The sequence below is a fragment of the Bufo bufo genome, chromosome 1 (assembly GCF_905171765.1).
Source record: "Bufo bufo chromosome 1, aBufBuf1.1, whole genome shotgun sequence".
Classification (NCBI taxonomy): Eukaryota; Metazoa; Chordata; class Amphibia; order Anura; family Bufonidae; genus Bufo; species Bufo bufo.
This window is the reverse complement of record NC_053389.1, coordinates 634,931,059-634,944,041: the sequence shown is the minus strand read 5'-3', so window position 1 is coordinate 634,944,041 and position 12,983 is coordinate 634,931,059. Positions and strand designations below refer to the sequence as shown.

Below are 12,983 nucleotides of genomic sequence, written 5' to 3'. Positions count from 1 at the left end.
CGATATTATTGATATATAATGTTAATATGATAACTGTTCTTTCATTTAATAATACCAGAACCAATGAAAACTTCACAACCCTCCTTATAAATCAACTAGATCCATCAGGATTCAGTAAGATCTGTTCAAAAAAGAATCTTAAAAGTCTAAAAAATACAATGTCTTTTCAAATAATTGGGGTCATTTATCAAACGTGTGTAAAGTAGAACTGGCTTAGTCACCCATAGCAACCAATCAGATCCCACCTTTCATTTTTCACAGCTCCTTTGGAAAATGAAAGGTGGAATCTGATTGGTTGCTATGGGCAACTAAGCCAGTTCTACTTTACACCAGTTTGATAAATGACCCCAAATATGTTGTATGTTTCTGAAAATTTGAAGGATCTTTTTACCGTTTCTGCAAAGAAGCAAATGTTTCATCTATGACATCTTATCAATAGTTTTACTTGCAGTGTCATGGTCTATATAAGAATTATTTTCTCTCCTAGATAAATATTAACAGCGACGGAGTCTGCGTTTGTTGTGAAATGCAACATCAGACGTCTGGTTGTAGTAACCCTGGAGAAACCCTGAAACTCAATCCTTTGCAGGAGTGCAGTGCTGTGCGATTGACTCTTAAGGTAAGCCAAACTCAATGCTTGACATGTCTATATAGTACCTCAGCCAACAGTGAAAAGTAGATGGATTTACAGGCACTTATTCCTTTTGGATGGGAGGGTTAACATAGTTAGCAACTTCTGCCAACTTTTGTCAAAGTGGGAAAACTATTTCACCGACTAGCAGCATAGAACTTTTCAGTGCGTTGATGATGACATTAGAGCCTAAAAGGGGAGATCTGCTGGTAGGATACAATTGGTACATTGGTACAATCTGGTAGGATACAATTCTCTAGTATTTCCTATTTTCCAATACAAGTTATGATAAATTAAATTACATTGACCATTGACCAAAAAATACAACTTGTCCTGGAAAAAAAAAATGAATGGAACAGAAAATTAAAAACCTGCAGCTCTTGGAAGGTGGGAAAGAAAAACAAAACCGCAAAAGCAAAAACTGGCTGCGTACCTAAGGGCCTGATAAGGGTTATACAGGTATCTGCAGAAAAACATCTGTTATAGTTTTACTTTACTGCACTAAGACAATACACTGATATAATAGATTGTAAGGTTGTAAGGAGAATAACTTCAAACAATAAAAAAAATATATAAGACGGCAACTTAAGCAATATTTCGATACAGTTGCCAGCCATAAGATCTACTTTGTCTTGAATGACAGAGTTACAGCATGTTAATCACATCCCTGACATCAACGTGGACTCAATACCTATAACTCTTGAAGCTGTTTATAGGATGAGGAATACTGTGTGGACTGCTGTTCAACAGCTGTATTGTGTTTGTATTATTTATGGATGTGTAATGGTAGCTAATCTTATCTTTAAAGTGACAGACAATATATCCTCCACAAAAGATGATACATCTAAATGGAAAATACATGGAGTCAGTTGTGTAATATGTTTTCAATTGAAATGTGTGCTTTTTACTGGTAGCAGAATATGTTTCTTGTACAGAATAGGCTATGTGTATACCAGGGATCAGCAATCTCCTGCACTCCAGCTGTTGTAAAACTACAACTCCCAGCATGCACACTTGCTCAGCCTTTAAAATAAGAAATCAGATTTACTAAACTTGCAGATGGTAAAAACGTTAAATGGCTGTCTACACCTGCAGCAGATTTATCACAGGCGCTCAGGCTGGATGATAGATGTGGTGCAGGGATAGACACTTTTGACGAACTCTATACCAACTATGGTTGGCTTATTTTAAAGGCACAATTTTAGACCACAATCGTGTAGCAATGTGTCGCAATTGATGAAAAATGTTGAATCTTTATTCTTAAGCCACACCCTTCCCCACAAAGCCACATCCTTTTCCTGTTATGCCACATGCATTTTCAGACTAGGCACAGAAATGTGCGTTAAGGTCTCATGCACATGACCGTGTCCCTATTGTGGTCTGTAAACCATGGATACCTTCCATCTGCATTTCACTCCCATCATGAAAAATGAAACAAGACAGACAAGGATAGGATATGTTCTATAATTTACAGGATGGACATACGGATGAGCTGCAAATATTTTTTTTTTCATAGTTTTCACTTTTATTTTTTTAAGTATTAAAACATAAGTAAACGTATACAAAATTGGTATCTCTGTAATCATACTGACCCGGAGGATGAAGGGAACAGGTCACTTTTACTGGATAAAGGAACACTAAAAGCAAAATTCATAAAAAACTATGGCAGATTCACAATTTTGTTTCCAATTTCACCCCATTTGGATTTTTCCAGCTGCCTACTACATCTTGTGCAACATTAAATGGTGCCATAATAAAGTGCAACTTGGCCTGCAAAAGCAAGCCCTGACACGGCTATGTGAACAGAAAAAAATAAAATAAAAAGTTATGGATCCAGGAAGATAGGGACTAAAAACAAAAATGCAAAATCCCAGGGCCTGGAAAAGGGTATACAATGAGAAGTCACAGGTTTGGTACACTTATTAAGAGAATAAACAAATGTATTAATTTTTTGTAATTTTTTTCCATTTAAAGACACCTTTTTTCCATTGAAGAAATGCTTGGAATTTTTTTTTTTTATATATTTTTAGCCATTTAATGGGACTATAACAGACAATCTTTTGTTCATTTCTAAAATACATAGCACTATTCCTGTAGTACAATGTATTTTATTGTCAGTGCTATACTGACATACACCAGCAGGCTGCGCAGGAGAGGCGCAGCCTGCTGGGAAATGCTGGAGGCAAGCCCCGGGCCTTCACTAGGCTCTGGCCTGCCTACATTTACATCAGCATCTGACCACAATCTCATTTGTGGGGTGCTGCTAGGAGACAGACGGAGTCTGCTCCATTTGTAACCGCTTACATGTCACGGGAGCTAATGCTCACAGCATATAAGAAAAACACCCCAGATTGGCGTTCCTGACAGTCTGAGCCATTAGATCAGGAAGGCGGCTTTCATGGGAGAGCCAAGCCCCAACTCTCCGCTGCACAGGAGACCCATGCTGTACTTAGATGGGCCGCTGTAAAAAGGCAGCAGCCCAGCCTAAGGCCTCTCAGTGACCACCGTAAAAAGGCATATTAGTGGTCACTAAAGGGTTGAAGTTGGCTACAATTGTTCATTTAACACTAGTGTTGATCGTAGCCATGTTGGCTACTGACATTACAGTGATTGGCTAGCTGGAACGCGTTTTTGGGGGCTATATAGCACCCGATGACATGTGTTCGGCTCAGTGTTAGTCAGGGAGAGCTGTGCTGAAGAAGGGAAAGATAGTGTAGTGAGCGAATATATATATTTTTTTATTGAAAAATTTGTCAGAGGCCCAAAAGTCCTTTTAAGGACTATTGTTGTGTGTGGCAGCAGCAATATATATTTTTAGCGCAATCTGCGCTAAATTTCTAAAACTTTACAGACCCAAAAGTCATTTTAAGGACTATTGTGTGTGTGTCATGGTCTTACCTTCTTGCTGTTCTCCTTCGTTTGACATGTGCTGGCGGCCATCTTGGTTTCTGGGTTTCTTGTAGCCTTCCACCCTGCGGCTCCTCCTTCCCACTGGGAGGAGCTGGATGCCTAGCTCATATATATAGGAGGTCTGTGGCTTCAGTTCCTTGCTTGGCCCTCCTGTGTTCACATGCTTCTAAGACTGCTGCTGCTTCTGGTTCCTGATCCTGGCTTCGTCTGACTACCCTGCTGGTTCCTGATCCTGGCTTCGTCTGACTACCCTGCTGGTTCCTGATCCTGGCTTCGTCTGACTACCCTTCTGGTTCCTGATCTCTGGCCTCTCAAAGACTCTGCTTCGGTTTCACCATTCGTTTGGACTTTTGCTTTACAGCTTTATTTTCAATAAAGCCTTCTTATTTTCACTTATCTCTTGTTGTACGTCTGGTTCATGGTTCCGTGACAGTGTGGCAGCAATATCTATTTTTAGCACATCCTGCGCTAAATAGTGTGCAATAGTTAGGCCGCTGCAGACAGCGACATTATCTGCGCTACATCTCCTTTGTAACGTGTGCGCATCCCAAAAATATCTGTGACATCCAGTGTACTTTTTCCGTAGAATGTGTCCGCTGCGGACAGTGACATTACATGCATTACATCTCCTGTGTAACGTGTGCGCATCCAAAAAATATCTGTGACATCCAGTGTACTTTTTCCGAAGATGGTGTCCGCTGTGGACAGTGACATTACCTGGGGTACATCTCCTGTGTAATGTTACCACATACCAAATACCTGTGACATTACCTGTAATTTTTTATTAGCCGCTGGTGACATCAGTGAAATTATCTGCAGTATTTTTCCTGTGTAACGTTTCCACATCCCAAATACCTGTGACATTCCCTGTAATTTTATATTAGCCACTGCTGACATCAGCGACATTATCTGCGGTATTTCTCCTGTGCAAAGTTTCCACATCCCAAAAATACCTGTGACATTCCCCGTAATTTTTTATTAGCCGCTGGTGATATCAGTAAAAATATCTGCGTTATTTATCCTGTGTAACATTTCCACATCCCAAATACCTGTGACATTCCCTGCATCTTTATATTAGCCACTGCTGACATTAGCGACATTATCTGCAATATTTCTCCTGTGTAACGTTTCCACATCCCAAATACCTGTAACATTCCCTGTCATTTTTTATTAGTCGCTGCTGACATCAGCGACATTATCCACATCCCAAATACCTTTAAAAAAAAAAATTGTGCATACACTTACAAATCCTACGCTACTGTACGTTTGACATACTTTCAAGCATATATCACATTTAAAATGAAGAAGGCGAGCAGTAAGGGATGGGGAAGTAGCCGTGATGCTGATGGTGCAAACAGAGGCCGTGGCCCTTGGCGCGGAGAAACTGTGCCTGCTGCCAGAGCACAAGAAAAACAGTCATCCACGATACCTTGCTTCATGTCCCAGTTTGCAGGGCGGCGCAGGACACCACTCTTGAAGTCAGACCAGTGCGACCAGGTGGTCAGTTGGATTGCAGCAGATAATGCTTCAGTCAGTTAAGCACCACCCGGTCTTCCTCCAAGTCCAGTCTTGATACTCCTTCCTCCCACCATGGAGAGTCTGTCGAAACAAGTGATGCCACACTCGGATATTCAGAGGTCTTCTTTTCCACGCCATTCCTGGATTTGGCCCTCTCGCCAAGCACGCTTGAAGAGGGACAGATCTTGTGCCCTGATTCCCAAACTCTTGAGCGGTGACGGTGGGGATCGGCAATTACTGTTTAATGAGCTGGATGATGATGAGACACAGTTCCCAATAACTCAACAGCAATTACTGTCTCAAGAGGTTGAGGAAGAGGATGAGACACAGTTGTCAATCACTGAGGTTGTGGTTAGGTCAACAAGTCAGATGGATCACCTGAGTGAGGAAGTGGAAGAGGAGGTGGTGGACGATGAAGTCACTGACCCAACCTGGGAAGGTGGAAAGCCGAGCGAGGACAGCAGTACAGAGGGGGAGGGATCTGCAGCACAGCAACAGGCTGGAAGAGGTAGTGGGGTGGCAAAAGGGAGAAGGCTGGCCACACCAAAAAGGCCCGCAACTGTTCCACGGAGCACCCCCTTGCGGAAATCTCCCTTGCCAAGGGGTAGGTGTTCTGCATTCTGGTGCTTTTTTAAAGGGTTTCTATACTCTGAAATTCTGTTATGTAGCTGACTGACATTAGCGGTGTGCTAATGTCAGCAGTTCATAACAGTGTTCTTCATACTTTTGTCCCTGCTGCCGTTCTCCTAAAAAACACAATTTTAAAATATGCTAATGAGCCTTTAGGTACTATGAGGGCGTTGATTCAGCACCTAGAGGCTCGGTCTACTAACAATTTATCCCGCCCAGGTCCTCCATTTAGCCTACCCCACTCCTCTTGAGTGACTTCCGAGTTAGCTGGATCGCTGAAAAAAGCCGGCACCAGGAGCGCGTCCTTCACTCACTGCGCCTGCACCGAATACAGAAGTGGACGGCGCAGGCGCGGGATTTCTTCAGCGTTCCAGCTAACTCGGACGTCACTCAAGAGGAGTGGGGTAGGCTAAATGGAGGACCTGGGCGGGATAAATTGTTAGTAGACCGAGCCTCTAGGTGCTGAATCAATGCCCTCATAGCACCTAGAGGCTAATTAGCATATTTTAAAAGTTTTTTTTTTTAGGAGAACGGCAGCAGGGAGAAAAGTATAAAGAGCACTGTTATGTACTGTGGATTGTATGTGGCTTACACATGTTAATAGGTTACTTTGGGTGAACTTACAGCTCTTCCATTAGTATGCGGTCTCTATACCCAATGTCTGTGACCCCTTTTCCCTGTTAGTCCGGTATATGTGAGGGTGGTTGATTTCGGCCCCATCACACGGGGCGCCCCACCACCCCCTTTTACCTTGTGCCTTTATGTCATACTTATTGTTATTAAATGTGTCTTTAATAAACTACATATATTTTATATGTGTTCTCTCTTATTCTATATGGGGTTATTGGTCTTTTTTCGTTGGTTGACTTTATATTAGGCTGCCTTTTCCATGACCCACGCATTTTGGACAACACTGATTACTGGTTGTCAACCCTTCTCGACACCCGCTACAAAGAGAACTTCTCATCTCTCATTCCTGTGGTGGAGAGGACGAGTAAAATGGTGCAATACCAGAAGGTCCTTGTGAAAAAATTGCTCCAAAAATTTCCATCTGACAATGCTGGCGGCAGAGTCCGTAGTTCCTTGGCCAACCGAGGAGGGAAAACAAAGGGAACACATAGCAGTTCAAACAGAGGCAGGGCAACACTCTCCAAAGCCTGGGACATTTTTATGACACCCCGCCAGCACCCTCACCCTGATGCGCGGCCTAGTGTCACAAGGAGGGAAAAATTTTGGAAGCTGGTGAAGGAATACATAGCGGACCGTGTTAGCGTCCTCAATGATCCCTCAGTGCCTTACAACTACTGGGTGTCCAAGCTGGACACGTGACACGAACTGGCGCTCTATGCCTTGGAGGTGCTGGCCTGCGCTGCCATCAGCGTTTTGTCTGAGTGGGTATTTAGTGCTGCTGGTGGCATTAAAACAGATAAGTCTATCTGCCTGTCAACTGAAAATGCTGACAGGTTGACTCTTATAAAAATGAACAAGGCCTGGATTGACTATGACTTCTCTACTCCACCAGAGGAAAGCAGCTGAACATAAAGGCACTTTAAATGTGGCTTTTATGGTGTATTGAATACACTGTATTACCATGCACCCCTTCCACCACAAACAAGGGTATATGGTTGAATCTTCCTTTTCTCCTCCTCCTTTTCCATCATATCAATATGCTTATTTGTTGCATATAATGCCCTCACATATATGCCCTTCGCATATAATGTTTTACAGGGTCAGCTCAGCTGCAGGCCCTCGCATATAATTTTTTAGAGGGTATAGGGACTGGGCATCCGCGTTTCCCTGCAACCGGCCTGCCCTGTGTTCCACTGTAAATTTAATGTTCTGTAGGGAAAGGAGCCACTTGAGAGGGGAGTAGTCCGTCACCAGGTGGAATTTTCTCCCCAACAAATGATAACGGAGAGACTCGAGTGCCCACTTGATAGCCAGGCACTCTTTCTCCACTATACTGTACCTGGTCTCGGCTGGGGTGAGCTTACAGCTACGGAAGACAACAGGATGCTCCTTCCCGTTGGCTTCCTGACATAGTACAGCACCGAGGCCTACTTCAGAGGCATCGTTCTGTACTATAAAGTGGTCTAGAGATTCCGGGGTACCTGTTGCACACAGTTTCCTGGCATATAGCCACTGACGGTAACCACAATTAGTGTCCATGGGCTCAACCCGATGAGGACAGTCAGCCCTTACATGGCCAGGTTACTGACACTGCCAGCAGACTAACGGAGCCAGGCCCATAGTGGGTACATCCCAGGTGGGTTTCATCGGCTCAAATCTCCGGGCCTGGGGTGGAGATTTCCGGAGTTTGACTGCCCCCCGCCCTAAACCCCCCCCTGTAGATTCTTAGTAGCTGCATAGCGTTCCACCAGGTTCACCATCTCTAAGGCATTGCCAGGAGACACCTGGCCGATCCAGTGCTGGAAAGTGGGTGGCAAAGCCCTCCAGAACATATCAGCTAATAGTCGATCCAGCATAGCCATGGGACTCAGCACATCAGGCTGTAGCCACTTTTCCAAGAGGTGAAATAAGTCATAATACTGGGGTCTCGTGGGCTCAGCCGTGTTAAACCCCCACTTATGTACCCGCTGGGCCCAGACCAACACATTCACCCCCAGTCTTGCCAGAATTTCATCCTTTACTTTCTGGTAGTCGGCCGCTTGATCGTCCGAAAAGTCAAAATACACCCGCTGACAATCGGATGCCAGGAACGAAGCGACGAACTCAACCCACTGGTCTCGGGGTAGTTTCTCCCTTGTGGCCACCTTCTCGTACATCGCCAGGAAGGTTTCAATGTCATCTAAGGGTGTCATCTTGGTGATTTCCGCACGGACCGCATTCCGGACATCATGGACGCTTTGGGATGTTCCTGCCGTTTGTATAGCCATCACGTGTTGTAACAGCAGCTGGTTTGTTTCTTGCTGCTGCCTGTTAGCCTCCCTTTGTTGCAGGTTGGTTTCTCTCTGCTGCTGGTTAGCCTCCACAAGAGCCTTCATTATGGCCTCCATTTTATCGAGGGTCACGGGTTGAAATATAGTGGGTTTAATTCAAGACATACAACCGAGCCCAGAGCAAAAATGATGCACTTGCCCACATCCTCCACCAATTGGGGGGTTTCGCTCTGGTAGATAGGGTAAACGGACTCAGTACAGAGGCAAAAGACAAGTTCTTAACGCAAACCTTCAGTGTTTTATTCACACATGAGACAAATGCACAAAACAATGCGTTACTTTGCAGTCTTGGCGTTTACTTCACACACAATGGAAAGTACATCTTGGGGTTACTTCACACAAATTGGAAAGTTCATATAAGACAAGTCCTCGGCCCATGGGTCTCAGCCCTCCAACCTGGCACCAAGCCTCAGATCCCAACACAGAGATCCTGCTGCTGAGCCCAGCTGCCTTTTTAAGGACAGCCAGGTGCTGCCAAAATCCCGGAACGGCAAATAAAATCCAGTCTGGTATTTGACCCCACCTGGCAGCAAATCAGCCCAGCTGCACACGCTGAAAGGAAAATACCTGTTCTCCCAGATCATTCCCCTCACTGTGTCACAATATATATATATATATATATATATATATATATATATATATATATATAGAGAGAGAGAGAGAGAGAGAGAAGAAAATAAAAAAAGCAGCACACATTAAACGCGGGTGCAAGTCCTTATAGGGGCCTGTGGCCAAGGTCCCAAGTACATATAGAAGAAAAAAGGCAGCACTCCAGATTAGTGAAAAAAAGTGGATGGTTTATTCACCCATCTAGCAGCAACGTTTCAGCTCTCTCATTGGAGCCTTTGTCTAGCTGAATAACATGTGCATAGTGGCATATATACAGACACTCAGGTCAGCATTTACAATGATAGGCTAGTCAAAGATTTGTATGTGAAACCCACAGACAGAAACACTTTATTACGCTTCGAGAGTCACCACCCTAGACCCATGATTAGGTCACTTCCATTTAGCCAATTGCTCAGAGTCAAGAAAATAGTGCAAGATCCCACTTCAATAGACATTAGGCTGCAAGAAATGGGGTCTAAATTCCGGACGCGTGGATACCCAAAAAAACTGATCCAAGAACATCTAGGCAGAATTAAGCCCCTCACCAAAGAGGCCATTAGGGAGGGATTAGGTGATACTACACGTTCTAAAGCCCGTATTCCCTTTGTGTCAGAGTTTAGCACCAATAGTGATAACATTTCAGCCATTTTAAAAAAGCACTGGAAAATATTGACAAGTAATTTTGAGAATGTTGAAGAATTCTAATCTTTGCCTTTATGTTAATACCGGAGAAGTCGAAGTCTGGGTGACAGACTGGTCAAGTCTGACATAGGCTCATCTAGGGAAACCTGTGAGACATACTTTGGATCCCCCCGTAAAGGGTGTTTCCCATGTTATAATTGTGTAAATTGCAATCTGATGTTACGGGGCGATTCATTTGTTCACCTAATTTCTGGTCAAATGATCAAAATCAAACAATATCTAACATGTGACTCGTCCCATGTTATTTATTTGTTGACTTGCCCTTGTCATCTTCTATATATAGGTGAAACTACTTGGGACGTACTTGACTCAACCAACATAGGTATTCCATTAGGAAACAATAAATGGATCTTCCCGTTTCAAAACATTTCACTGAGGCTAAACATTCAGAAAGGGATTTACAGTTTAGAATTTTGGAACAGATACCTCTTCTGAGACGAGGTGGTGACAGGACCAAATTATTGAAGAGAAGAGAACTTTTTTGGATTTATACTTTAGGGACTCTGAAGCCACAGGGTCTAAATGTAGAATTCAGGGTCATTTAGTCACCAGTTGTGTATGTGCTCTTTACTTGTATTCTTTGTAGGGAAAACAACATGTGCTATATGTTTAACTGTGTTCCCCCTTTTTTTGTAGGACAACAATTTTGTCTCTATTGTCAGGAATGGTCACGTTTGGTGGAGACTGGAGGAACTTTGCAGGCGATCCATTAATACATGTTATAAAATATCCATTTTGGTTGGGATACCACTTTATTGGAATTCATGAATAGTGACAATCCCTGTCTGTGACTCTGTGTCTCTCTAGTCCCAATTGGGACTTGAGTGACACTGACTCCTGACGGATTGGTTTGTCCGTTAGTTATACACTATATTATATCATGTAATGCTCCGATGCAGTCTATCCGTGACTCCCCCCGCCTAGGGAGGGAATCAGGATTACATCATTGTGTTCTCTGATCCCCATACCTAGTGCGGTGGGATTTTGACATGGAGCGGACATGCTGACAGGTCTGGACAGTGAGGTATATACGGTCTGACACTCCGTGATGCCCCCCTGATACAGACATTCCGGTACGGAGACTGGTGGTTTCCCGCCGATCTTCCGTTTGTGGATTTTGTCTGCTGAAAACTGCGGAGCTTTGGACACTTTGAGTGTGTCTTTGCAATTCTGTATAGGGAGCTTGGTGGCCTGTATGGGCATGAGCATGCGCCCTGCTAGAAAGTTAGATAGCGGCCATCTTTAATGTGGTTCCAATATTCTCCTATAGTACTACGTGTCTCGCGAGAGCACATGGAGCGGCGCATGCGCAGACCGCCCTTCCGGACGCCAGCAGGCTCCACTATGTCTCCATGACTTAACGTGACTCATCCAAAGTTTTTTAAGGTTTTAATCAACTTGTGATTGTTATGCACTGTGTACACTTTATACGTTGATTGGTAATCATGTATGTTTATTGATTTTTCCACTGTACGGATCACGTTATGCACTTTATATGACGATGTTCACAATCAATTTAGATATAATCATGATGATAGATGAATTGTACTTTTAATATTGCTATATTTTTGATGCACTTGCACTTTATTACTTAATCATTGATTTGTGATTATGAAATTGTTTGCAATATTTATGTATGACACCGTGCACATGTTATTCAGCTAGACAAAGGCTCCAATGAGAGAGCTGAAACGTTGCTGCTAGATGGGTGAATAAACCATCCACTTTTTTTCACTAATCTGCAGTGCTGCCTTTTTTCTTCTACAGTATATATATATACACTGCTCAACAAAATAAAGGGAACACAAAAATAACACATCCTAGATCTGAATTAATTAAATATTCTTCTGAAATACTTTGTTCTTTACATAGTTAAATGTGCTGACAACAAAATCACACAAAAATAAAAAAATGGAAATCAAATTTTTCAACCCATGGAGGTCTGGATTTGGAGTCACAACAGGCTGATCCAACTTTGATGTAATGTCCTTAAAACAAGTCAAAATGAGGCTCAGTAGTGTGTGTGGCCTCCACGTGCCTGTATGACCTCCCTACAATGCCTGTGCATGCTCCTGTTTAGGTGGCGGACGGTCTCCTGAGGGATCTCCTCCCAGACCTGGACTAAAGCATCTCCCAACTCCTGGACAGTCTGTGGTGCAACGTGGCGTTGGTGGATAGAGCGAGACATGATGTCCCAGATGTGCTCAATTGGATTCAGGTCTGGGGAACGGGCGGGCCAGTCCATAGCATCAATGCCTTCATCTTGCAGGAACTGCTGACACACTCCAGCCACATGAGGTCTAGCATTGTCTTGCATTAGTTGGAACCCAGGGCCAACCGCACCAGCATATGGTCTCACAAGGGGTCTGAGGATCTCATCTCGGTACCTAATGGCAGTCAGGCTACCTCTGGCGAGCACATGGAGGGCTGCCCTCCAAAGAAATGACACCCCACACCATTACTGACCCAATGCCAAACCGGTCATGCTGGAGTATGTTGCAGGCAGCAGAACGTTCTCCACGGCATCTCCAGACTCTGTCACGTATGTCACATGTGCTCAGTGTGAACCTGCTTTCATCTGTGAAGAGCACAGGGCACCAGTGGCGAATTTGCCAATCTTGGTGTTCTCTGGCAAATACCAAACATCCTGCACGGTGTTGGGCTGTAAGCACAACCCCCACCTGTGGACGTCGGGCCCTCATATCACCCTCATGGAGTCTGTTTCTGACCGTTTGAACAGACACATGCACATTTGTGGCCTGCTGGAGGTCATTTTGCAGGGCTCTGGCAGTGCTCCTCCTGTTCCTCCTTGCACAAAGGCAGAGGTAGCGGTCCTGCTGCTGGGTTGTTGCCCTCCTACGGCCTCCTCCACATCTCCTGATGTACTGGCCTGCCTCCTGGTAGCGCCTCCATGCTCTGGACACTACGCTGACAGACACAGCAAACCTTCTTGCCACAGCTCGCATTGATGTGCCATCCTGGATAAGCTGCACTACCTGAGCCACTTGTGTGGGTTGTAGACT

At 44.1% G+C, this 12,983-nt stretch overlaps 1 protein-coding gene across 1 annotated transcript in view; it reads left to right on the top strand.

The window, feature by feature from the left end:
- FAM189A1 (family with sequence similarity 189 member A1) overlaps window positions 1-12,983 on the top strand; it is a 489,297-nt gene that overhangs the window by 124,964 nt on the left and 351,350 nt on the right. The window contains exon 2 of the mRNA XM_040413849.1: window positions 488-619. Within this exon, the coding sequence (XP_040269783.1) occupies window positions 488-619 (132 nt within the window). The remainder of the gene's footprint in view (window positions 1-487; window positions 620-12,983) is intronic.